At 38.5% G+C, this 27,205-nt stretch overlaps 2 protein-coding genes across 2 annotated transcripts; one reads left to right on the top strand and one right to left on the bottom strand.

Annotated features, from left to right (window-relative positions):
- The first annotated feature begins 410 nt into the window (after positions 1–410).
- ctsd (cathepsin D) lies at positions 411–8,724 on the top strand. The gene is made up of 9 exons (XM_005808104.2): positions 411–556; positions 3,091–3,247; positions 4,223–4,346; positions 4,415–4,533; positions 4,781–4,980; positions 5,620–5,742; positions 6,638–6,782; positions 7,148–7,246; positions 8,228–8,724. The coding sequence occupies exons 1-9, from the start codon at positions 495–497 to the stop codon at positions 8,387–8,389; spliced, it is 1,191 nt and encodes a 396-aa protein (XP_005808161.1). The 5' UTR covers positions 411–494; the 3' UTR covers positions 8,390–8,724.
- Positions 8,405–18,359, bottom strand: LOC102227100 (cadherin-related family member 5-like). The gene is made up of 14 exons (XM_005808125.2): positions 18,186–18,359; positions 16,093–16,265; positions 15,889–15,948; positions 15,702–15,791; positions 15,550–15,636; positions 14,823–14,942; positions 14,571–14,756; positions 13,798–13,888; positions 12,715–12,812; positions 12,412–12,618; positions 11,891–12,004; positions 11,137–11,203; positions 10,897–11,057; positions 8,405–10,105 (listed from the first exon to the last, which is right to left on the bottom strand). The coding sequence occupies exons 1-14, from the start codon at positions 18,274–18,276 to the stop codon at positions 9,554–9,556; spliced, it is 2,097 nt and encodes a 698-aa protein (XP_005808182.1). The 5' UTR covers positions 18,277–18,359; the 3' UTR covers positions 8,405–9,553.
- Positions 18,360–27,205: the final 8,846 nt, after the last annotated feature.

Here is a 27,205-nt window from a genome sequence, read left to right as displayed (position 1 = left end):
ATTATGTTGAAGGAAGAAGTGCTACTCTTACAATGTTTGATTATGTTGAAAAATTTGGCGGCACAATGAGGTGTCAAAGGTCGTTGCAGTTAATCTTTCTAACTTGGAATTTGGAAATATTGTCTTTCAACAATATTTCCAAATTTGGAAAACGGCATTTTTATTTTGTGCCTGTATTTTCACTAATTCTGATGTCTGTTTGCTTTTTCATACAAAAAAAATAGGATTAATGTGTTTTAGCGCTGTTATTGTGTTGTATCCTAAATCACATAATTTTTTGTACGTTTTTCTAGCCTTCCTGTTTTCCCTGGTTTTTTCCTCAGCTTTAAACAGGAAGTAAAAAAAAGAAAAGAAGAACCGTCAGTGACGTCACCACCGTGCTGTTCCGGAGGCACGTGACGCTGACTGGGTCAGCTGATAAAAGTCGGCTGTTTGTCGACAACAAGCTCGAAGTGCTCAGTCATTGTGGTTCTGCTGGTCCCGGTTCTGGCACAATGAGGAGCCTGGTCGTGTTGGTGTTGGCGGCGTTAGCCTTGACGAACGACGCTCTGGTTCGGTAAGTAAAAAAAACAACAAAGAAACAAACAAAGAAACGTTTAATCCTTTTAGTCTGTCAGCTTAAAACGACCTTAAAAGCTATAAAGTTAGAGCTAACAGCGTTAGCAGCAACTTACACAAGGTCACCTGTGTTGCATTAACGGTCATAATGGCGGTTTTTAGGCTTTATTTGGAGGTTTGTGTGCTAATGTCTCCCTCTGTGATCACCTGACCCGCTGTTTGCCTCAACAAGCCCCGCTAATCTCGTGACATGAAGCTGAAGCCGTTAGCTGACACCTGGTCTCACAGTTTCAACAAAGAAACGCATAAAGTAGATTAAATAACATCAAGCTGGTGAGATTCTGTAAGCGGAGAGTCTGTTTCGGTTTATTTTTTACTAAATATGGTTTTGAATTTACAATAACGGGCGGGAGTTTATTTTCAAACTAGAGCCGCAAAACGCCTACAAGAAGGTTTTTATCAGTCCATCCCCTGCGTCATTTCCGGTTGTCTAGGGACAGGTTACTGAGATACCGGGTCCAAATGGGAATCTCCAACATCCCTCTCATGGTACCATCCAAGTCAGAAGAGATTATATAATCTTTCCAGGAAATTCAGTGTCTGCATCCTGGTTTATTCCCAGTTGAACCTACTTAGAAATGGGTGTCTTGGCAAAATTTGCTAAAAGGATTATGTTGGTACACAAGTTTTAATCTGAAAGAGCATTAACTGTTGGATCAGAAAAGGTCTTAATTATATTATAGCTGAGAAATAATACTCTGAGATCTTGTGTGCTGATTAAAAATGTGTTTCTGTGACTAATGATGAGAATAAACTGTAACTAGGGCCAAAGTAAGGCCTTTTGGGGCTCAGGGCCCCACATCCTGTTAAAACCAACAACACAACAAATGTTGTTCAGGTTTGGTGTAACCTGGAAGAGGAGTCCGAGTTTAATTGGCTAAGCCTAAAATAATCAAGAATAATTGGTTATTTGGCTGAGATGTAATTGCAAACAAACTGAAGTTGAAACACAAATTAAACTCATCTTACATTGTAACTATGGTAACAACAATCAAATTATTATTTAGTGAAGTTTTAACAATTAAATATTGTGATCTATACTGAAAACAAATAAAGTTGCATATTCTGATTTTCAATAAACACATCTTTATGGTAATAAAAGTGACAGAATATTCTGCCTTGAAACAAAAGGCATTCAGCTGATGTTTTTCCAAACAACCGTTACAACAAAAACAACAAAATTAAGATGAATTTCCATTTTTTGATTCATTTCAAATACTCATAGTCTTTGGTGTGTACATAGCTACTTTTAAAGGATTAAAACCTCTTTCTGCTCCTCTTACGGTAAAGCTAAATTATTCTTGTCAAACCAAAAGTTGCCACAATAAAATGAGTAACATGACTGATTTAGCAAGTAGATATGGACTTCTCTACATATTTATCTTGGCAGGAAGTCTCAAAACCACCAACTGCAGCAGCTACTAACAACTGTTTGCTTGAGGCGACTGTTGCAGCCAGTGACTGAATCCACCAATGGGAGCAGAAACGGCCACAGTGTCACTGATCCAAGCTATTCCTAATTCAGAATCAATAATTTATATACTTTGTTTCTGCTGGGGTTTACTTTTAGTTCTGTGCATCTTGAAACCTTCTGCAGGCCTTTTGGTGCAGCGAAGCAGCAGCTCTACTCTGAGAAAAACCCTCACATTTCTAAACAATTCCTGTTTTAAGGTCTTTCCTAACTGTTTTACACATTGCTATTGAGTGGCTGACTTTTAAAACATGAACCCGAACAATAAAATGTCTTCATACTGATCATCATCTTTATTGTTTTAAGAGGTGACTATAAAACTCAACACCTGACTGAGGAAAATAAAGTTTCAGCTGACTATTTTTAGGCGTGTGGTAACTGGGTCAGCTGTGAACCAGATTGTACCAATAGATTTTTATTTTCCTCCTTGTGGAAAGTTTCTGTTTGTCTTAGGAAGCCCACATTTCACCTTTTCTGCTCTTGCATTTTGCAGTTAAGTTTGTGACGCATTTGTATCCTAAAGAAAAAGATGAAAGCCTAAGATTTATAAGTGTCACAATAATTCAATAAAGGTTCATTTCCATTTGCATGGTTTATTGTTTTTCTCTTTCTACCAAAAACTGGATGATTAAAGTCCTCAGTCTGGAGAATTTGTCTGAACTGAACCGTTTTTTGAAGGACAACTTTGTTTAGAAACTCATAATTTATTGTCGTTTCTGTTTTGTTTATTTTGGATATTTAAAATGTTTTCCAGTTCCAGTGTTAAATGTTCATCAGAATTTAAAGTTTGCCCTTTGAGTAAGTGTTCTTATCCTACCATTACATTACTTGAAAAAGTTATTGCAGTAGATAACAGAAGTAGATCAGATCTTTGGTTTTCTTGGGCATAAATGTTGCTGTCAGTTCAGCTTTTGCTTCATTGTGGAAACTGGAGTAAAGTGTAACTGTTTAAATTGTCTAAATTAAACTTTTAACCTGTTTTTAAACTGTTTTTTGTTCAGAATTCCCTTGAAGAAATTCCGTTCAATCCGACGCGAACTGACCGACTCGGGAAGAAGAGCCGATGAGCTGCTGGCTGACAGACACTCCCTGAAGTACAACCTGGGCTTCCCGTCCAGTAATGAACCCACTCCAGAAACGCTGAAGAACTACATGGATGTAAGCATGTCTGCTTCTCTAAAGCTGCGGCCTGAAAAGCTTTCAGCCGTTTTGTTTCAGCCGAGCTGCAAGAGGAAAGAACAACGGCTCGGTTGTTGCAGAATTATGCAACGTTTCCAGAAAGCCTGATAAAGTGCTGAAACTCTGGGGAAATGTGACGGTTTCTGATCTCCATCAGCGGGTGGTTTGTTTACTCTCAGGCTGCAGAATAATAGATGATCACAACTTTTAGATCAAGGGTGTCCAAAGTGTGGCTCTGGGGCAGTTTGTGGTCTTTTGGTTTATAATTTTTATCTTCCACCTTTAAGAAAATCAAAATTGTATTTATTGTTGAAGTAATACAATTAATTCTGAAGTATTTAAAAAAAAACTTCAACTCTAAATAACTACAATTTGTAATTATTTTAATTACAAATTGTAACTTTACATTAATATCTTATTAAATAACTAAAGTTGCACTATTTTGTTTTATTTTAAGCTTATGTTGAAGTTTTTTCCACTTATTAAAATATTCATAATGAAGCTTTGTTAGTATTTTATCACAAGTTATGTTACAACTTCATATATTTTTAGCCTTAAGCTTGCTATTTAAACATTATTATTTTTAAATGAATATAAGCTGCGTTTCAGGGGTAATTCTGCTGGAGGGAGAAACTTTTTTTCAGACTGAGTTGCGTTCTCCACTCTCAGGGAAATTTAAGCAGAAGTGAAAACTAATTGTACAATAAATCTGAATCCACTTCTCCATTTTGCGTTTGAGAAACTCTGAGCATGACTCAACAGAAACGCAGCGTTTGGTCACATGAAGCAGAAATCTGATGGAGGTCATGAGTAATCGTTTCCTTTCTGTTGTTCCTCTTCATGTTGTAGCGGTTTGACCCGCGTCGTCCGCTGCTGTGAAAATGTGTCAAACTGGCCGATTAATTATTAAGCCTGCTCCGTTTGACCTTGATTGACCTTGTTTTCCCCGACCAGGCTCAGTATTACGGGGAGATCAGTCTGGGCACGCCTCCCCAGTCCTTCATGGTGGTGTTTGACACCGGCTCATCCAACCTGTGGGTCCCCTCCGTTCACTGCTCCCTGCTGGACATCGCCTGCCGTGAGTCCGTCTCCTCTGACGCCAAACCCGGAACAAACCGGGAATTTAACCATCTGCTTTCCTTTCAGTGCTTCACCACAAATATAACTCTGCTAAATCCAGCACATATGTGAAGAACGGCACCGCCTTCGCCATCCAGTATGGATCTGGCAGTTTGTCCGGATACCTCAGCCAGGATACGTGCACCGTAAGCTCCGCCCACTGCGGATCGGATCAGAACTGCGAGTATCAGGGCCACGCTATGAAAAAATTTAAATATGAGAATGCACTCATGTGAGAGTAAAGTTGTACCATTTTGTGAATCATGACTTCTTGTGAATTAATACTTCTCATATTTTGGCTGTTTCTCGTAATTGAATCATATTTTCCTAGCGTGGCCGTGTGAAACTCGAGTCGTTGCCGTGTGAAACCCGCTGACTCGGCTCTCCCCTCAGATCGGCGACATCGCCGTGGAGAAGCAGCTGTTCGGCGAAGCCATCAAGCAGCCCGGCATCGCCTTCATCGCAGCTAAGTTCGACGGGATCCTGGGCATGGCGTATCCCCGGATCTCTGTGGACGGCGTGGCTCCTGTGTTCGATAACATCATGAACCAGAAGAAGGTGGAGCAGAACATCTTCTCCTTCTACCTGAACAGGTGAGACGGATGTTTTTCTTCACAGGAATCAAACACCTTGATGTGCAAACGATGGATGAAAGGCTCCATTTGGTATGCTAGCTGGTCAGTAATGTAAAGTACAGACTTGGTTGGCCTTTTCAGAGTCTGTTATTAAACTGTCATAGTGACAATTTCAACAAATATGGAAAAAAAACATTTTTTTGTATCTGTTACATGCTGAAAAACAAACCCTAAAAATCAGAACTGAATCTCTGGACTCAAAGAATTGCATCTCTAGAAATACTCTAATAGAAAAGGCTGTCTGTCTGTTAGCCTGTGAAATGTTACTTTAAAGTTAAATATATCAGTAAATTGCTACAGATTCTAACAAGCTGCAGCTGGTGATGAAATCATGATTTAAAGATGGACAGGTTCACATCTTAACCCCATATAAACAAAATAAATGCAGATCTGAGAATCTTGAGCTCCTTGTTCTCCAGCTTTCAGCAAGTAGATGTTGCACTAGCTCCCTCTAGTGGCGCCACAGAAATAACTTATTTAATTTTGAGCTAAAAACCTGCAGTTTCTGTAAACAGACAGACCTTTGCAGTTGAAAAGTTGTTTAAATAAATTTTGGTGAAATAATTTTTTGTTTGTTTTTTTAATTGTTCTGCTCAGGAACCCGGACACGGAGCCGGGAGGCGAGCTGCTGCTGGGAGGAATCGACCCGAAATATTACAGTGGAGATTTTCACTACGTCAACATCAGCCGGCAGGCCTACTGGCAGGTCCACATGGACGGGTAAGAGTCACACAAACCTGCACAGCAGTCCCCAAAGTTAAACTAAACCAGTTTCTGTTTATGCTTCATTTAAGACGAACACACCGAAGGTTGATCTCTTTAAGAAAGTTATTATAGTTAATCAAAGCCAACGAAAACTGAAACCCAGAAAACCTTCCAACTGAAATAAAACTGTGATTAATGGGGGGAAAAAAACAATAACTGCATTTATGAAACTAAAACATTGTGAAATTACAGAAATAATACCCTTCCTATTTCTGGTTACGAATTTTTTTCTTTTTTTTCAGCTGTCGGCAAATTGCGGCACCGATGCTAGGCTACAAAATGGTGACAGTAAAAGTTGGTAGAAAACACAGAAGTCAGTTGGTTATTTAACAATAAATTAGTGAAATTTTTGAAAATGGCACCTTGTGTCTGCTTTGCTACCCAATTGATGTTTACATAATCACAATACAATAGTTTGATCATTTTTTAATTCTGCAGCTAAAAAGATTAACAAAGGCATAGAAAAAACTTAAACTGCTGCACCTAATAAAAACTAAACAATATTTGACTAATAAAAACCAACAAGCACTCTAAAACTAAGAATTAGACGAACAAAAGTTCACAGCTGAATAAAGCTAAACTATTGTAACCCTGTCCTTTTCTACATTTTATTGATCACATAGCTGGAAGTTTGACCTCAAAACTGATCAGGAGCTGCTGCATCGTTGCTTATAGTTTAAAATGAGTTTAATGGCTTTTCTTAACTGTATTACAATATTGGTGTTTTTGTACTAGTATCTCTTTGACTTTTTAGAAATGCAACAAATATTTTCATATTTTATGGCACTTTATTTATTCTAGTCAGATGGGGAAAGCGAAGTTCTGTTTTTAATTTTCTGTTGTGTTCCAGGATGACGATCGGCAGCCAGCTGAGTTTGTGTAAAGGCGGCTGTGAGGCCATCGTGGACACCGGGACGTCTCTGATCACCGGCCCGGCCGCCGAGGTCAAAGCTCTGCAGAAAGCCATCGGCGCGTTGCCGCTCATCCAGGGAGAGGTGAGGAAACGCCACGGCTTTAACCTTTCACATTTTGTCATGTTACAAGTTTCAGTGAATTTTATGTGATAAACGCAGAATGGAGACATGTTAGGAGAATAATTCTTCGCTTTCATGTCTGTAAAACACGTCAAGCCTCTGAGAACTTTAGAGGCTTGAAGTACTCTTTCCACAGACTCTCTGTTTATTTTAGGTTTGGATCTAAACCAATATTTTTATCTTTATTTTTCTGTTTTGGAGGCTAAAACTGGCAAATTTAAACCACTGGCAGGCCACAAAATTCATTAAATTAAAAAGTCTAAACTTTGTGAAAAAAGAATTTTGCCTTCTGACCAATAAACATTTTTTATTTTAATGTCTTTCAGTACATGGTGCCCTGTGAAAAGGTCCCAACGCTGCCCATCATCACCTTCAACATCGGCGGACAGACCTACAGTCTGACTGGAGACCAGTACATCCTCAAGGTGAGTGAACCAGCAGGGGGCGATGGTACCAAACACATTGACTCTGAATCATTAAAAGCAGAACAAGTGCAGCTCTGAAGCTGAGGAGGCAGGTCTGTTGGAGAGAGAAGTTGTTCTGCTCCTTCTGTCAGATTTACTCACAGTTCATTAAAGGGGACCTATTATGCAAAATTCACATTTGCACAACTTTTGTTCTTCCACGTTTGTTTCTACTGCTTCTAAAAACAGCCCAAATGCTTTAAAATAACTTTTTTAGCTATAAGTTAATGTTATTTGATGTTTCAAAAACCTCTAGAATGTAACATCACGGGTGCTGTGGTGGCGCAGGGGCAAAGCATGACCCACGTTGAGGCCTTAGTCCTTGTAGCGGTGGTCGTGGGTTCGATTCCCGGCCTGGCGACGTTTGCCGCATGTCTTCCCTCTCTCTGATTACCCTGTTTCCTGTCAAACTACTTTCAAATAAAGGCAACTAGAGCCAACAAAACCTTTAAAAAAAGAATGTAACATCACAAATCACCAGGCACTGCCCGTTGCCTAGCAACCCCAGTTGAGTTCCACCCATCACATAGCAACCCAAGTGGAGCTCCAGCATGTTTGGTCAGCTAGTTTTATAGTTCTATGCGCTGTACAATGGCTGCTGGAAAGGTCATGTGTTGAGTTACCATCCAGGAATAACTTCTTGCATTCTTGTTTGAAAAGCAGAAGTGGAGCCTCCTTAACAAAGATGTACAGTTGCATGATAGCTCATCTGTTTGCAGCCATTTTAAGGTGTGAGTTGAGTTGGGGGGCGTGGCCAGCAGCAGCTCATTTGGATCTAAAGTATCATGAGGTCCTAAAACGACTCATTCTGGAAGGATGAACAAACTAAGTTATCATCTAAAAATGAGTTTGCACAAAAAATGTATTGAGCATGTTTTGTATAGACCCATGGTAACGCGTTCAGGGAAGCGTAACGGTAACATTTTGCCCTTCGTCCTGCAGGAGAGTCAGGCTGGGAAGACGATCTGTCTGAGCGGCTTCATGGCGTTGGACATCCCTCCCCCCGCCGGGCCGCTGTGGATCCTGGGAGACGTTTTCATCGGTCAGTACTACACAGTGTTCGACCGCCAGAACAACCGGGTCGGCTTCGCCAAGTCCAAGTAAAAAGACGCATCCTGCACCTGGACTGCAAGCTGAACACAACGCTCCGGATCTGAGCTGCTTGTCTCCTGTTTCTGTGATCAAAATGTACCTAACCATAGACTTTAGAGCAAACATGCACTGCTGTGGAGTCTGGACCGGTTCTGATGGAGCGTGAAGCAGAACCTGGATGCAATGAGTTGTGCTACGGCATCGATTCTGCTTTTTGAGACATCCAAGTAATTTTCTTTTCCGTCTTAATCAGGGATTTGTTTTAAAATGTTTTAAATGGAAGGCGGTTTTACTACTGATGTTTTTATCAAGGTGATTGGGCTCAATAAATTTTTTTTTTAAAAGAACATATTGTGTTCTGGTTCTGTTCAGATGTTTGAATAACCTGGTATTTGTTCAGAGGATGAGCCATTTCTCCCCCAGCGCTGTATTCCACTTCCTGCTTTTGGAGCGATCTCTGGTCTGCTTGGCGTTCACATGTGCATTAGAACCGAACCAGAGTTACTGCAACTGAACCAAAGCTGTCCAGACAACCGAACTGGAGGTTGGCCCAGCGGGTCTGCCCAGAACTCACCCTAACTGCTTTTTGGGGATTTTATCTTTATATTTTTCCTACTGATGAACTCCCAACAAAATGGCGCCCAACGTGGAATTATTTTCAGTTTCTCTGCACATTTGTTTTTAATGTTTCACTTTAGTCACAACAAACATTCTAATATTTGATTTTAACTCAGGAAAAAAGCATCAAATCATTTGTATAATGAATTAGGAATTTATTTTTCTGCTGCCTTAAAAACTGAATCAAAATAGGGAAAAAATTACACACCAATTTAACACGCAATCATTTTAGACTGTTAACGGGAAATGTTTAGTTGACTGTTTTTTGCCATAAATCCTTCAACTCCTTTTTTTTGTTTTGTCTTTTATTATAAAAATTGTCTCCCAACACTTTGAGGAAACGGGCGTCCCAGGTTATCTTGAACTCGCCAACGAGAGTTTCTGGTCCCAGTCGGTGACGCCGCATTTCCGGACCTCCGGATAAAAGCTGCTCCGATCTGTGGGTTCCTGTTTGGAAGCAGCTCAGGGAATCCTGGGAACGCCGTCCTGGAACTGCTGGACCAGAGTCTGAACTGTATCATAAAACCAGCAACGTTCAGCTCAGTCTGACCTCTGACCTCAGCGCTCCTGCTCCTTCTCCTCCGAGCCGTCTACCGGATCCGGCTCGTCGCTCTGGTTCTCCCGCTCCGTCTCCGGGTCTCTGAGCGGGGCGGCGGGGTCTCTCACCACCCCCTCCATCTCCACCTCCAGCTCCTCCTCCGTCTCCTCCTCCACCCGGCCCACCGAGTCGGGGATGATCTCCACTTCGATGTCCGAGGAGTCCTCGCTCTCCTTGAACCACACCGTCTTCTGCCCCTCCTTGCGGCGCTGCTTGGACAGGATGGACCTCATGCCGTACTCGTCGCCGTCGCTCCTGCTCCTCCGCACAGACGGGCTCCCCTTGGTGACGTGGTTGGCGTAGACGCCGCAGGTGGAGCAGTGGCGGCTCCGCCTCTCCAGGGGCAGGATGCGGCTCCGGGGCTGGGGGAAGGTGCTGCGCCGGGGCAGCACGTTGTTCCAGCGTTTGCCTCGGCTCGGGTCGGCCTCGTTCTGGAATCCGTCGTTGGTGAACTGGAGGGAGTCTCTGTGTCCGGACCGAGGCCGGTCGGACCGCAGGCAGGGACCCAGGCACTGCAGGGGTCAACACAGGGGCCCCGCGTTAACCTCTCCACAATATTGGTAAAAATAAATTCAACTTTTTAAAGCAGAATTTTAAAAACCTTCAAACTGTACAGCAGAGTATTGGGACCATACGAAGAAAAAATAAAATTAATTTGTATGAGAACTTAGTCAATACCATGAGGATAAAGTCATGTTTTGAGTTGTATTACAAGAATAGTCAAAATTATAAAAACAGTCACAGTAGAAAGAGATTAAAGTCAAAGTTTAACAAAAATAGTCATATAAGAATAAAGTCATACAATAAGTCATAATATTACGGGAATAGTCAATAATACCATAAAGTTATACTATAATAATAATGTAATATGAGAACAAACTCAGAACAATAAAGTCATAATGACTTTCTTCTTCTGATATTGTGACCTTGTTCTTGTAATTTTATAACTTGAATCTTGTAATTTTACTTTTATTTACTCACCATGCCTTGTACCTCGTTGTAAAATTGGGAACATTTATTTATTAAGTGAAAGAAAAATCGCACATTTAGATTTTTTTGTCTCTTCTACAGAAATGTTTTCCACAGGATTTAGGTCCAGTGACCAGTATATTAATCTTTATTGTTTTATTTTCTATTCTGCGAAAGTTTTATATTTTGCTTCCAGCGGGCCAAATCTTTGAGTTTTAGTTTGAGGACAGAAAAAGCAAAGAAACATTTCAGAAACCCTGGAGAACAAAGTGTGAGGAAAACGCCTGGGAGGATTTTTCACAGTTCTTCTGTCTTTTGGATTTAGCAAACTGACCTCACAAATTTTCTCGAGACTCGTGTTTTCCTTCCACAGGCGGGAAATCAAGAAGCCAATCACGATGAGGGAGAGAACCAGGAGAGCCGCCATGATGAGACCGAGCAGCGCCATGTCGCCGGGCCGATAGCCGATGTTCGACGGAGACGGGACGGCCACGGCTGCAGACAAACACGGGCGAGGGCTCAGAGATTCATTCCAGATAAAACCAGAGCTGAACTTTCAGTACTTCTGTGTTACCAGGTATGACTTGAACAGAGAGCGCTGCAGTCCCAAACTCTCCTGTGACCGAATCCACGGCTCTGAGCTGCAGCCACAACATTTACAGTCACAACAAGATGGAGCAAAGAGTCTCCTGGCAGCAACGAGCTGGTCAGTACGACGGCTTATTGGCGCCACTACGTTTGCGGCAAAACAATCTCAGAAAATTTCTGGAAAAATCTCATAAATTATCTAGAAAAAAGTACAACGTTCTGAGTTTGAAAAGTTGAAAAATTGCTGGAAAAACAGAAATTTTCTAGAGAAAACTTGGCAATTTCTGAGTTTGAAAAATGGTAAAATTACTAGAAAAACTAAAAAAACTCAATAATTTTGAGTGGTCTCAAATTTTCTAGAAAAAAAACGCTGACATTTCTCTGATCGAAAAGTTGCAAATGTGCCAGAATAAAATCAGAAAAATTCTAGAAAAGAAGACATGAATAGTTAGTTAGAAAAGTTGCAAATTTGCTTTTAGAAACTGAAATTTTCTAGAAATAAAAATGGACATTTCTGAGTTTCAACAGTCTCAGAAATTTCCAAGTTTTTTCTAAAATATCTGAGAAAAATTTATCAAAATGTGAGTTTTTCTAGCTTCTTTTTTTTTTTTTACTTTTCCAATTCAAAAGTGCTTTTTTTCTACAAACCTTCTGAGATTAATCTAAAAATTTCTGACTTTTTTGGCAGGAATGCACTCCTCTACATTGGCCGTTACAGCCGCGGTGGATCCGTGGGTCACCTGAAGGGCGAAGGACTCCGTCTTCACCACTCTCTTCAGGATCACGAAGCCGTCGGGAGTCACGTTGACGTAGCTGCTGTACTGAACCTCATACTTCATGTCCGGGTTCAGACCCTGACACCAAAAACACCAAACAAAGGCGTTAATTATCCATGAAACATCAGGATTTAACTAGACTGTAAATTTAATTTGTGGGCAAGAAGGATCTCCTGTAGCAGTCTGTATCACCGTGGTTTTGAGAAAGCCTCTGACTGAAGACACTATACACTGCATCACTCTCTCCTGTATCACTTTCTTTTTTAAGAGTTTATCAAATTGTGTCAATTTATAAAAATGGAATAAACAACAAATAAAGCTAAAATAAAACTAGCTGCACCTGTTTTGTTTACTAGCATGAATCTATTTTGGAAGAACATTCTGTAAAACACACTTTATTGGACTTGGCTTTTGGTTTATTTTTATGCCACATTATATTTATTAAAGCAGACTTTAAGGAGTTTGTGTGAATGGGGGTCACTTACACTTGCGAAGTCTTCGTCGCGGGCTCGGACCCTGAAGGGTCTGTTGGTGGTCCGGTCTCGGAGTATCATGCTCTCTGGAATGGAGTTGCTGTAGATGAATCCCTCGAATCGCTCTTTCTCAAAGCGCGGAGGGTTCCTGCTCTTCTTCATCACCTCTATGGTCACCTGAGTCACTGCAAACTGATCCCTGTTGTTCACCTGCGAAGCCTGACGGAGGAAAACTTGTTCAAAATCAGAGCTTCCCATTGTTGGATGTTTTTAATATGATTTCTAGAAAAATTTTGTTTTTTTTCCCGGTTTTACCAGGATTGTCAGAATGATTGGGCCAACGATATCTGCAGCTTTGGTCATTGTAATGTTCCCTGTGTCTTCATCAATTTGGAAAATATTCCCTTCATTTCCTGATGATGAAAGAAAACATAAATCACAAAAAAATCTAAAACTTCCCTAAAAATTCAAATATAACAAAACTAATAAAACTTATGACTGTTTTTTTATATACCAAAAGATAATTGTACAGATGTATTCATGAAAATATTGAGAAAAATAAAGATTTTGGCTAGTAGCTCCTAAGCTAATGAGCTAAAGCTAATTGTTAAACTCTGGATTCTTTTTTTTAAATCTTTTGAAACATTAGTGTACTTAAAAAAAAACAAGTTTATTGTTTTTCTTTAAGTAATGAACTAATAACTTTTGTCATATTTAATGAGCTGACTTAAATTGTTTTTAAATCTAGAGAAATAGTAAATGCCAGCTAGCTTAGCATTTACTAAGCTAGCTGTAAATGCTAGCTTAGCACTTACTAAGCTAGCTGCCAGCTGCCACGTTTTTAGCTTCTTAATTTTTTGTTTTATTTGGTTGTACTAAATCTAATTCCTGAATGAAACATATTTATGTAAAGATATTTTCCTGAAATTTCTGATCAAGACAAGAAACCAAAACTAATTTCTGTTTATTTACTCATCTGGATAGTTTTGCTTTAGAATTGGGGTTGGTTCATGGTTAACGTAGGTTATAAATTTTAATTTATTAACTTCATTTAGGTCAAATTTAACACCATTAAATATTTTTACCAGTTTGATACTTTAAATAGATGAGAGAAGTTGTCAAAATGTTTATTATTATATTCAGTAAACACCTCCAAAACAGGGAAAAATGAAAACGTTGACATATTTTTACTTACAATTCAGTGTGATACCATGAGATTCTTATGTATCTATATACATTATGTATAAAAAAAGAAATGATATTTTGTAAGTTTTTAACCTCAGAACTGTTAATTCTTCTCAATGAATAATAAATTAGACACTTTTTATAAAGTTATCAGGTCAAAAGATGAGACCTGAGAAAATAAAAATAAACACATGTTAGTCTCTTGTGTCTAACCTCGTAACATCCTGTAGCTGATCGGCTCGCTGCGGTTCCTGTCTCCATCTCTGGCGAAAACCGGGCCGGGCTCCAGAACCAACGGGCCTTCCTGTGTTTTAAATCAGTCTGGTTTCATTTACGATCTCAGAATCAAACTAAATTACAGATCAGATTCTGGATCCTAATCAAATATTGTCAGTATAATCACATTTTTTCACAGTAGATATGATATAGAAAGTTAATTAAATCATCAGTGACAGTCGGCCTTTTGCTAAAATAAACAACTTACTGCTTCCGTTTTAGCGGGTCGCTAAAGTTAGAGTCAAACTTCATCATATTTTACAAATATTAAAAACTAAAAAAAGAAAATCACACCACTATACGATCTGCAGATTGAAATTAAAGAATTTTGATTTTAATGTATGTTTCTCACATTTTGTTTCAGATTTTAGTTCTAACCCTGTCAAATGAACTAAGTTCAAATTTGTTAGTTTTTTAATTTTTTTGTTTTGTTTTTTGTGTAAAGTCTTATGATAATTTAACATTAGAGACAAAATTATTTTACATTTTGTACAAGCGCTACAAATGTTCTGGACAGTAATAGTCACCCACAAAAAGACAGTGGCCTGGTTTTTCCAAGTTGTGATATTTTGTGACCCAAACATCATATCTTAAAGTTTGGGTAAAAAAAACACAAGAAAAGTAAACATTTGTAGATTTTTAGTTTTAAATAGAGATGTTGTGATATTATAAGACTGCGTCTAGCTTTGACATTTGCTGCACAAACTCACTTCCTTCTCGGTCAGGTTGACTTTGCCTCTGTAGCCGCCGCTGACGCAAAGCTTGGCCAGTCCTAAGCTTGTCCTGAGACACGGCTGGAACCAGGGCGGCCGGTTGTCCACGTCCCTCACCTGGACCGTGATCGTGGCCACGGAGGTGAAGAACGGCTCGTTGGAGGCCGAACCGTTGAACGTGTCCTGGGAGAGGAAGATAAACGTCAGGGAGCAAACGAAAAGAAAAACAGACGAACGTCCTTCCTGTACCTGAACGTGCAACACCAGAGAGATCTTCTGCACCACATCGTAGTCCAGGAGGCTTTTCACAAGGATCTTTGGTGTGTTGATGTTCTCCAGACGGAAATATTTGTCCTGAGAAATTTGTGTCTAATATTGTCGGTGAGAAGGATAAGTAAGAAAGATCAATTATTTCCAATCATTTTACACCTTTAAGGAGAATGAAAAACCAGCTGAAATCTGTCAGGACTAGTAAGACCAAAATAATAATAATCATAATAACAAATTGTTTAAAGCACAGTTTGATTTACTCCAGCACTGAGGAGTCCATCAGCTTTTCACTTCTCAGCTGGATAATTTTCCAAATCTGACGGATTGTGACAACATCTCCTGTTTTCAGAAATGTTGTTACTTTACAGCATTAAAGGTACAGTATGTAACTTTAGAGAACCAATCAGAGCCAGGAGGTGGGTCTTAGCGCTGTCAATCACTATCGTGTGTGGTGTTGCTCAAGATATATATATAATATATAAAAAACATTTTAATAAAGTTACATTCTGCACCTTTAATTAGCATTTTATTTCCCTCTTAATGCAGCACAAAATAATGTGTTTATATGCAGCAATATGCCAGTGATTTAATCCACAATGTTGACACAAATAACCAGAAGAAGACAGAGGAAAGAAATGTAAAGGTACAAATACTAATTTAGTTAAATGAATAATACTAAAAACATTAATAATGGAGGAAACCTTACAGTTGGAAACTCTAAGCGATAATAAAGCGGCTCTGAATCAACATCCGTTGCTTCTATGAGTCCGACGCTGGAGTTCACTGGAGCGAGCTGCAGGAACACAAGAGTTAGAGCCGAAACGTTTTACCAACACGTCGCAGAAAAACTCCGTCCACCTCGTTCACGTCCAGAACGTAGTGGTTCTGGGCGAAGTTCGGAGGATTATCGTTCACGTTTTCCACCAGAACCTCCACAGACTCGTTCACCTGCAGAGGAGATGAACAGCTAGTTCTGGAGGATGTAAAGTTCAGCGCCGGCTGAGCCAGAACAGGGAACATTTAGCGTGTTGTTGGTTTTACTCACAGAACTGGAGCCGGCTTTGCTGCACTTCACCCAAACCACCAGAGTGGGACTGGAAAGGGACTGGGAACACCAGAACACTGCTGGTTACCTACTCTGATTACTGTACATTTACCAAACTGTGAAAAGGTTTTATTACTATCACCTCATAATCTGGGAGGATTATTGTTATTACCTGATAATCCAGGGGATTATTATTGTTATTACCTCGTAATCCAGGCCTTTCTTCACCATCAGGACGTTGCCTTTGACGTAGAACAGATCCTCCGGGTTCACCGAGACGCTCAGAGTCGCATCGCTGCTGGAGATGATCTTCACCACCTGGATGTCGGCCGTGTTGTTTTCAGGGATGGTTACCGGGCCGGGCGGCACCGTGCAGACTGGGAACGGGACCAGAACCAGTAAAAAGCAGAACCAGTAAAAAGCAGAACCAGTAAACATCAAAACCAGTAAACGGCAAAACCAGTAAACATCAAAACCAGTCAAAAGCAGAACCAGTAAATGTTAGAACCAGTATACAGCAGAACCAGTAAATATTAGAACCAGTATACAGCAGAACCAGTAAATGTTAGAACCAGTAAAAAGCAGAACCAGTAAATGTTAGAAAAAGTATACAGCAGAACCAGTAAATATTAGAACCAGTAAATATTAGAACCAGTAAACAGCAGAACCAGTAAACATCAGAACCAGTAAACATCAGAACCAGTAAAAAGCAGAACCAGTAAACATCAAAACCAGTAAACGGCAGAACCAGTAAACAGCAGAACCAGTAAAGAGCAGAACCAGTAAACAGTAGAACCAGTAAAGAGCAGAACCAGTAAACAACAGAACCAGTAAAGAGCAGAACCAGTAAACGTCATAACCAGTAAACAGCAGAACCAGTAAAGAACAGAACCAGTAAACGTCATAACCAGTAAAGAACAGAACCAGTAAACATCAGAACCAGTAAACAGCAGAACCAGTAAAGAGCAGAACCAGTAAACAGCAGAACCAGTAAACAACAGAACCAGTAAACAACAGAACCAGTAAACATCAGAACCAGTAAACGTTAGAACCAGTCAACGTCATAACCAGTAAACAGCAGAACCAGTAAAGAGCAGAACCAGTAAAGAGCAGAACCAGTAAACAGCAGAACCAGTAAAGAGCAGAACCAGTAAACAACAGAACCAGTAAAGAGCAGAACCAGTAAACAGCAGAACCAGTAAAGAGCAGAACCAGTAAACAACAGAACCAGTAAACGTCATAACCAGTAAAGAACAGAACCAGTAAACATCAGAACCAGTAAACAGCAGAACCAGTAAACAGCAGAACCAGTAAAGAACAGAACCAGTAAACGTCATAACCAGTAAAGAACAGAACCAGTAAACATCAGAACCAGTAAACATCAGAACCAGTAAACAGCAGAACCAGTAAACAGCAGAACCAGTAAAGAACAGAACCAGTAAACGTCATAACCAGTAAAGAACAGAACCAGTAAACATCAGAACCAGTAAACAGCAGAACCAGTATGAAAAGATGCATCAATGTTTTTTCCAAACCAAACTGATCAAATTAATCCCCAATAAATAATCAATCCTCTATAAAGGATTTAATTCTGTTTAACTTGGTTCAAATTTTAGTGTTTTTCTATGGAGCTAAATTGGGGCCAAAAAGTTTGTTCAGTAGAAAATAAATGTTTTCTTAAAAATGCTTTTTAAGAAAAAAGCTGTTAGATTATTTCACTTTTAAAATGTAAAAATGTGTTAGAAATAAAATAATTTACTTTTAGCACAAATATCTTACTGCACTAGAAATAAGACAAAACTAACTTACAACTGTTTTAATAATTCCTTAATATTGATTTTAAAACTGTACCAGTTCCACTGGTAGGTTACACCAGGTCTCCATGTTACAGATGAAATAATAACTAATCTGTTTTTTAAAATCAATATTAACTGAATTATTTAATTTCCCTTTGGGATCAATAAAGTATTTTTTAACTGAGCTGAATTTTTTGAATTTGCTTAAAACCAGCCCATATATTTAGCTGAAGACTTACTTTTGTCGTATTTACAGTGAAGTCAGATATAGACAGAAAATACTTGGTAAGGTTTTGTGTTTTTGCAGTGAACCATATACACTAAAAAAAGAGAATGCAGCTCCAGTGATTTAAAGAAATTGTGAATTGATCCGAATTTAGCTGAACTCAGACAAAACATAGCAACGTAAATTTGGTGTTTCGCTTCATCCGAGAAGGTTTTGGTCTTTAGAAGATTTGATCTGTAGTGTTTTGAAGGTCAGAGGTCATCGTCGGTACTCACGTCTCTGAGCCCAGCACGGCGTGGAAAAGCAGAAGGCGACGATGCATCCGAGCAGAACGTCCGCAGGTTGCTTCTTGGATTTCAGTTCCATGTCCCGGTTCTAGAGGCAGCGGCGAATGAAGTCCAGAGGAGGACGAGGCGCCCGCGGTACCAGCTGGTACCGGGCCACATAATGCCCCGTCTGTGCCGCCCGGGGGGAGTGGGAGTCGACTACAGTCGTGATGTTTGTGACTTCATCAGGGCCGCTGTCTGCCAGCAGCAGGCTCCCAGCCTCCCACTGGAATAGCTGCATCTCCTTTAGCCTGCAGAGGAATGTCACCAGCTGGAAACGTTCCTGACGCGCTCAATACGGACATTTTCTTAGCTCCCTCTTTTATTTTGAAACCCAGTGCCAAGTTTCCTGTTAGTTTAAAAATCCCAACATCACAAAAGTCCAGTTGGCAAAAGCGTTACTTAAAGGGGCAGTGTCACGTAAAATCATGTAATTCTCTCATCAAAAACAAACCTGGAGTGTTTCCTTGATGCAGGTTTGAGAAATCCTTTGATCTCCGTGGCAACCATTCAGCTGTGCAAAACACCTGGTTGAACTAAGCTCCGCCTGTGAGACGCAGCTCCTCCCCCTTTCTCTCAGCTGTGTTGTTTACCTTCCACATGTTGATTATATTACACTTTGCTTCTTCTTAGAGACACATATTGTCACCATATCATTCATTAATTTATGAATCTCACAGTTCCAAACTAAATATTGAATTAGCAAGCTAAATATTTAGCTTGGAACCTAAATATTTACTTTGGTGCTAGATATGGAGCTTTTGTCTCAAGCTAAACATTTATCTGCAAAACTCAACATTTGTGGCTGACTCTAAATATTTAGCTTCAACCAAAGCATTTAGTTTTTAAACAGAATATTTTAAAACTAAATAAATATTACATGTTTAGTTATTAATCTAAATATTTACTTTGGAGCTAAATATTTAGTTAGGAAATTAAATATTTAGCTTCACACTAATTATTCAGTGTGAAGCAAAATGTTTAGTTTGCTAAACATTATTTAGCAAACTAAATATATACCCTCAAGTTAAGTAGTTAGCTTCAAGTTATTTATTTAGTTTACAAATTGAATATTTATTTGGCAAGTTAAATATTTACTTTGAAGCTGAATATTTAACTTTCTTGATAACTAAACATTTAGCTTCAAGGTTAATATTCAGTTTAAAAACTAAATGTTTAGTTACTAAGTTAAATATTTACTTTGAAGCTAAATATTACATTTTCTTTGTATTGAGATTCCAAATAAGTATTTAGTTCATAAACTGTTTACATACTAAGCTACATTTCTAACTTGGAGCTAAATATTTAGCAGGTTTTATCTTGCTAACTAAATATTTAGATTGGAGGTAAGTTTTTATTTTAGGAAGAAAATATTTAGTTGGTGAGCTAAGTATTTAACTTGAAGGTAAATATTCAGGTTTCTAGCTCAATATTTTGCTTCAAATTATATATTTAGGCAAACTAAATAACTAAATATTTCCTTATGTTCTTTTTTATGTTTTGTGGTTTAAAGGGCAACTAAAAACAAACCTCTCCAACAGTAAAGCACGGTGGTGGAACTATCATACTTTGGGCTCATTTTGCAACCAGGAAAATCCTGTCCATCCTTTAGAGTGCAGAAAATTCCCCTTCAAACATCTTCAGCATGACGTTTAGATGGATTTTGCAAACAAAAAGAAGGATTTGAACAAAAACAAAACCACTTCCTGTTGATCCGGCCCATCTTCCTTCTTCTGGTTCTGACATAAACACAGAGTAAACAGCCGGGGCGGTTTTCCTCTCTGCCCTCCCCGTCTGGTACCTGGCAGTAATAATAACGTGGCACAAACTGGAACGCTAACGGCTTCACATGTGGACAAGGCAGCTCTGTCCCCATCTGTGTGGGAACAACAAGCTCACAGAGCCACATGGAGCTCATTCATTATGTCTACAACATGCAACACTCGGCCCAAGGCTGCTGGGAAATTTTTCTGGACTTATTGTTTCACAGGTTGGAGAAGAAGAGCTGCAGTTTTGGTTTCCGACCAGCAGGAGGCGCCAGAGCCTCTCAGATCAGCCGAGAAAATGAACGTAACAGGAAAAGCTGATGAGTTTTTAACTCATCTCTACGGAAGAGGATTAGGGCCAACAAAAAAAAAAGAATTCTGAGTTTAAAGTCAGAATTCTTTTTTTTTTTTGGCCCTAATCCTCTTCCGTACATCTTAGCTTAATTTTGGATTTACAACAGAAAAATAATAAACTGGGTTTTGACATACGTTTCAACACACAATGTGAAAATAATATTTAAAAAATGGGTAAATATGCCATAAAATGTGAAAAAAACTTTCCTTTAAGACTTTTAAAGGATGTTTTTCCTCAGTTTTCTTCTTCATATTAATGTTTTTGAATGTTTCCAAACTTTCTGTAGGGATACAGAAAGTTTCAGTTTTGTATTAACAGAAAGGTGAATGAATTTAAAGTGTTAAATTATCCATTCTCCATTTTTTTGTTCAGGTAATTTTCTGAAAGTATTTTCTGTCTTTTTTAATTTGTTTAATTGAATTGAACTCTTAGATTTGTAGCTCTGTTTGTTTGGATGTCCATTAAATTATTTCTGCAAAACAAATCCCTTAAACCATGAACTTGTCAATTTAGGTGACATCCATGTCTTTTATGATCTGGAATAAAAAATACTTATAAAAAAAGCTTAGAAATATAGAAAATGAAATGTTTTCATTTGATAAACTGTCAATATAAATAGCAATTTTTGTCAATATTTAAAAGTTATTGACTCAAATCCTGCACCTACAACATAATTCTGTCCCACTTTAGGTTTTTCTGACTCATAAAATCACAATGAATTATTAAAATCTGTGTTTTATCTGAATGTGGAAAAGTTTTATTTCCTTAGAAGTATCATTTACCTAAAGCTGCAAATCTTACAACAATTAAATACCTGGAGAAGATGAGAAACTGTTCAGATCTGAAACTGCTTCTTCAATAAAATGTACAAAAAGTCAGGAGGGAACAAATATTTACAGCTGCAGTAAACATATTTTATGGTGTTTGGTTTCAACTTTTTCTCCGTCTGTGGAAGATCTCGCTTGTTTATGCAGATTTCCTCCTAATCTCTTCATGCATGCGGTGAGAAACTTCAACAAAGTTTGACCTCATTCCCACCAGCAGGATGAATTTTTAGAGTTTCTCACCAAACATTCGAAGCGATTGTTTCCTGTCCGGCGTTTTTATGACATATTTATGGTGAAATGTTGCTGCTGACGATGTAACTGAAACTTTGTGTTTAGCAGAAAACTGATTTTAGCATCTTTAATCCGCCTGCAGTCGCAACACAGAGTCACTTCTTGATTTTTCTGCTTTATAGTGACTTATTGGGGAAAAAATGCTCGGATGCAGGAAGTTACAACGGATTAAAATTCCTGAGCTCTCAGATTTGTTCCTGTAAAGCAGAGCTTCTTAATTCCAGTTCTCAAGCCTCCCTGCTCTGCATGTTCTGGATGTGTTTCTATCCCAGAACAGCTGATTCAAATGATTACATGACGGTGATTAACAGGCAGAAGCCTATTAACCACCCACAGATTCAGTCCAGGTGTGTGGCAGAAGGAAAACATCTAAAACATGGAGGCAGCATGAGGACCAGGATTGAGAAACATTTCTGTAAGGTCAGAAACTAATCCACCAGGAAAAACAGGCATCTGAGAAATTTGTTTTCTTCTGGTAAATTAAAGCAGAGAACCAAGCTAGTTCCTGGTGGTTTAGGTTCCTCATCCTGTTAGAAACCTGCTGAGATTCTGCTGCGTTTTCATGAAATCCAGTGAATAATTTCTGGACGTAGAAATGATTAAAATGTTGAAATCAGTCGCATCCCAAAGGCAGGGCCAGTTCTGGGGCCCCACTATAAAATATGTTATACAAACTGCAGAACACTAATGAGTAGACCATAAAGGGAAGCTATTATGCAAAATTCACGTTTTGAGTGTTTTTGTACATTTTCGGTCTAAACTGCTTCTAAAAACAAACCAAGCACTTCAAAAAATACCCAACTTTTTTTGGTACTAATTTAATGTTTTTTTATTTGAAAAACATTTCAAAACCCTCCAGAATGTAACATCACAAATCAGCAGGCACTGCCCTGTCACCTAGCAACCCCAGAAGAATTCCGCCCGTTGCCTAGCAACCCAGATGTAACTCCGTTTTACCGCTGTATGTGCTGTACAATGGCTGCTGGAAAAAACAACAGTTTGTTTTCCTGTTGACTTACCATCCAGAAACAACCTACTGCGTTCTTGTTGGTTGTGCATGAGGCAAAGCGGAGGCCTCGTGGCCAGCAGCAGCTTTTCTGGATTTAAAGTGACAAAGGCCCTAAAAAGGCTCATTATGAAAAGACTGACTAAAATCTTGTTATCTAAGAATGATTTTGTGAAAAACTAACTTAGAAATAACTTTTCAGCAACATATACCAGCTTGTTTTAAGTAAATGATATCTGAAAATGGACAAAATGTTCTAGTGCAGATTATTTCACTTCTAACAGGAAAAATGTTTTGTTATAAGTGGAATAATCTGCCAGTTGAAATAGAACTCTTACATCAATATTAATAAATTATTTTCTTAAAACAAACTCCTATATTTTGCAAAGAAGTTACTTCTGAGTTCGTTTTGTCTTATTTCAAGTGTACTGGGATATTTGTACTAGAAATGCTTGGTAGGATTTTGTGTTTTTGCAGTGCAGGATGTTGTTTTCTTCTAGTTTCTCTCCTGTCTTTAAGATTTTTCTGTCACTTCTTGAAGATCCTTAATTTAAATCCCTGTTTCTGGTCTCTGTTTTGCCTCTGAGGGTCAGGAGTGATCGTTAACCGCAGCAGGAGCAGATTCCTGGAAGCTGCTCAGTAATTTATCCCATCAGTCCGCTCTGCACCCTGCGGCTCGCCGCTCTCCTTTTTTATGAATATTTTAAAGCGACTCCAGAGAAACTCTTCCCCCTTTGTGGAATCTGAAATCAAGAGAAGCAAACCTTTAATTCTGCAAGGAGTTCACAGAAACCCCCTGCATCAAACAGCTGCAGCCATGGCAACAACCGATGGAGTTAATGTTGGCATAAAAGATTTTCTTTATGGCAACACTACAACAAATTCTTTTTAAAAAATCTCATTAGGGAATATGCTGTATTGAATGGTCTTTTCTTCACATCAGGTTTAAAAATTACAGTCATATTCTTGAGTTTCCTGTATTAATATAAGCAGATTTAGTTCCTTGTTCAGCATTTTCATGTTTAAAATTGTCTAAAAATCTGTGAAATGAGCCTTAATTATCTTTGGAATGACTTATGACCTGAAGGTTATGAAGTTAAAATCAAATTGTGAAGTGGGAAATCAAAAGATTAAATCATATAATTAGGTATAATTTCCACAATTGTTAACAGATTCTTGTATTTTTCCATACACAGTTTCAAATTTTTCATACTTTTCCAAACTTGAAAAATGCTCAAAGCAATCCATCAGAAAAAGTTATTATGCGCCAGAAAAATTTACCATCGTGAGCTAAGTGAGAAACTAATGACTGAAAACATTTTAACTGCTGTAAAAAAAAGAAGCTGTTTATTCTTCCAGACTGTTGGACGGTGTGTTTGGGCGGCTGAAAACAAAAAGGAGCACATTTGCACAAAAAAACTCCAAAATTGTGAGATTAATCTCTGAAATTTTCTAGGAAAAGCAAAGATGTTTCTGAGTTTAAAAAGTCAAACATTTCCTATAGAAAAAAAATAATAATTTTGAGATTAAACTGAAACTTGGACTTTTGAAACTGAGTTTCAAAAGTGTCACATTTTCAAATGTTGTTTTTTTTTTTTTCTACTTTTGAAACCCGGAAAAGATTTTTCTTGAAAATTTTGAGATTAGTCTCAGAATTACTGAGTTTTCAGACTTACTCAGATTTTATCCATATGCAGATATGGAGCCTGAATAAAATTGATGTCACGTCTTTGTGCATCGTGAAGCCAAAGGACTCGGGGTGAATTTAGCATCTGCGCTGTGTTTTCCAAATCATGTGTGCTCTTCCCCAACTTCTTCTTCTCCTCTTCCTCCTCAGGCTCTTGCACGACGTGTGAAAAGCTAATTGCTGCTGACTTTATTCTAATGATATTCACGCCACAGGAGCTGCTGTGACCCGAACACCTTTAATCAAAAGTAAGAGCCTGTCAGCTGTTTGCAGCATGTGACGGCAGATTCTGTCTCTGTGCTGTGAAATCCTCAAATTAAAGCGAATATTTACCTTTTTAGAAAACAGCACATTCAGGGGAAGATTAACAGACTGACATGGAATAATTAGTGTTCAATGAGATTTTGTTTCTCCGTCATTAATTACTGAAATATTTATTAGCTAAGAACCTCAACAAAATGGCGTAAAATAAATACTAGATGATGCGACATCGGAGGTTCCTAATTACTGTTAAAAGAGTCATAATAGGAGAAACCTTATTTTAAAACATATCATACATATTCAGTGACGCTGCACTGTAACAAATGGCTGTAAAAACTACAGCTTGAAAAGTCAGTAAGGTGGCTGGGTTTGGAAAATACAGCTTTTAACTGTGATCTGAAATGTGTATGGAAAGTATGTGGGACGTGATTGGACCGCTGGATCACGTGCGCAATTTTACAGCTGTACTGTAAATTTTTAATGTACAGTTGCATTGTGGGATTTTTACCGGCTGGAGGCTAAAGTTCACAGGCTGGAGAGCCAACAATGACTTTCACCGGGTAAGTACTTTTTTTAAAAAACGTCGTATTGCAGTTTTGTGTTTGTGTGCAAAAATATATTTTATGTGGTTATATTGAGCTACTCTGGCTTCCGTTGTTTCTCAGCTAGCATTATGTGCAACGCACGTGTTTTTTAGTTCACCTAGAATACGCAGATGGTTGTATTCTGGTATTCTGGTCTTTTTGCGGAAGTTGTTTGAGGGTAAAATGCCTCAACTGTTTGTTTTTCTCGCGCGCGCGCACATTAACGCGTTAGCGCACGCGATTAACATCAACATTTTAATGCGTTAATATAACATAACGCAGATCAATGAACCATCTATTTTGACATCAGCGCTTCTCTCCCAGGTTTATCTAGTCCACAGCAACGCGTCACACCGGGAGCTACGAACAGCCAAACATTTTCTCCTGCGACTGCAGACAGAAACCAGAGTTGAACAGCTTCAACTTTCCTGTGTTGAGTCTTTAGCCATAACTCCGGTCTTCACTGGCTGGATGAGGACAATAAAGTGTCGCTTCATCACAGGACATGAATCTAGAGGAATATTTCTAAACCAAAGTTTAAAACAAACCGAGTTTCTATAAACCTTCTTGAATATAAAAACCTGGAAAACTAAGAATCTTCAGACATGGTTGGTTTGAGACTAAACATTTTTTGAGAATGTGAATGTTTGATATGAGCTTCATGGTGTCATAAAAGAGTGGGGCATCCAAGAAGTAGAAATTAAAATAGATCTAATAAAACAGATGTTTGCTACTTGTAGAGGAGTAAATTTCTCTTAGTTGCTGTTGAGTATGGGAGATTACAAATGCAAGATAATTGCTTGGATTTTAAATTGTTGGCGGGTTTGCACAGCTGTGTGCATATTTATATTCCAAGCTTATAAAGTTAGGAATAGTGATTAATTGTGATTAATCAGCCAGTGACAGATTCTGCTATGGGCGACGCAGGCAACCGCCCAGGGCGGCATCTTGTGGGGGGCGACACGACCGACCCCTCACCCCAGTTTCTTCACACTAATTATGCCGACCTATGCTAACTTGTTAGCTAATGAAAACTGATACAAATTAGCTTCAGATTCATCACTGCTGTTTAGAAACAAACCTAATGTCCAAAATAGGGTCTAGTTGTTTAGTTTTGCCTTTTATTGGTCCATGTTTTCTTTTGTCAACTAAGGAGGCTAATGTTAGCTAGCCAGCCGGTTAATGTTACCATAGATAATTAAAATCATCATTTTTATTGTTTTAAAATGCAGAGGGTTGAATTATTTCATAGAAACAGTTTTTCTACCAACTAAATACATAAATCTGCCAAAATAAAACAAAGTTGTTGTTGTTGTTTTTTTTGTAAATGTTCCAACAGAAATTATTGTATGATGAGAGTGCACAAAAAATACTGGAAACTAAATTGGGTTTTGATTTAAAAATTCATCATAAATTGAATTTATAAATGAGAATTCCTCCTAATTTAGGGAGACTAGTTCATCATTCATGCACATAATTACCCCAAGGGAGTGACAGTAGTTTCAATAAAACATTCAACTCTTCCAAAGTACAGACATATCTGGGAGACTCAGGTAAAATGATATTAATGATCGGGCCATACATCAGTCTCCTTAGAAACACACTTCATGGATGGTCATTATCTCAGTAGATTTTTGCATTTCCCAGTTATTTTAGCAACGTTTTGACCTGATTCCCTCCCGGTTCTGCAAAGTTCAGAGTCCCAAACTTGATAAAAGTTGTAACTTTTACTGATGATGAATTTAATTATAGACTGAAAAAAGTAAGACTCTGTGAACTTCAAAGTGTTCTGCCTCTAAAACATTTCATTTTCTGCTTTTAATTCTCCACAGGTTGAGGAACATCCAGAAGGAAAGCTGCTAAAGCAAAAACTTGGAGAAAATTGGATTCATTTCCAGAACTTGTGGGACTAAAACTCCCAGACCTGAGACTAAATGCAGTTATAGAATATATAGAATATATCTGATGTAGAATCAGACCATATAGACAATATCTGTTACTTGTTTCAGCATCTTGTCTAATTGTTTTTGTGATTTATTTTTGTATTAGTTATTTGTATATTTGTTACTGCAAAAACAAAATCTTACCAAGTATACTTTTTTTTTAAAGATTTTTTTGCTTTTCCAAATTCAAGATTTTTTTTTTCTTTTGAACAAAATTTATGGCCTCAATTTAGCTCCATAGTGATTATT

Source organism: Xiphophorus maculatus, chromosome 4 (genome assembly GCF_002775205.1).
Source record: "Xiphophorus maculatus strain JP 163 A chromosome 4, X_maculatus-5.0-male, whole genome shotgun sequence".
Taxonomy (NCBI): domain Eukaryota; kingdom Metazoa; phylum Chordata; class Actinopteri; order Cyprinodontiformes; family Poeciliidae; genus Xiphophorus; species Xiphophorus maculatus.
This window is presented reverse-complemented; position numbering and strand designations above follow the sequence as displayed.

Excerpts from the sequence above, each read along its gene's own strand:
- ctsd (XM_005808104.2), top strand. The coding sequence starts at position 495 with ATGAGGAGCCTGGTCGTGTTGGTGTTGGCGGCGTTAGCCTTGACGAAC. Across the intron at positions 557-3,090 it reads ACGAACGACGCTCTGGTTCG|AATTCCCTTGAAGAAATTCC; the intron begins GTAAGTAAAAAA and ends TTTTTTGTTCAG. Across the intron at positions 4,981-5,619 it reads TTCTCCTTCTACCTGAACAG|GAACCCGGACACGGAGCCGG; the intron begins GTGAGACGGATG and ends TGTTCTGCTCAG.
- LOC102227100 (XM_005808125.2), bottom strand. The coding sequence starts at position 18,276 with ATGGAACTGAAATCCAAGAAGCAACCTGCGGACGTTCTGCTCGGATGC. Across the intron at positions 12,813-13,797 it reads CAGCTACAGGATGTTACGAG|GAAATGAAGGGAATATTTTC; the intron begins GTTAGACACAAG and ends TTTCATCATCAG. Across the intron at positions 12,005-12,411 it reads GCGACGAAGACTTCGCAAGT|GGTCTGAACCCGGACATGAA; the intron begins GTAAGTGACCCC and ends TTTTGGTGTCAG.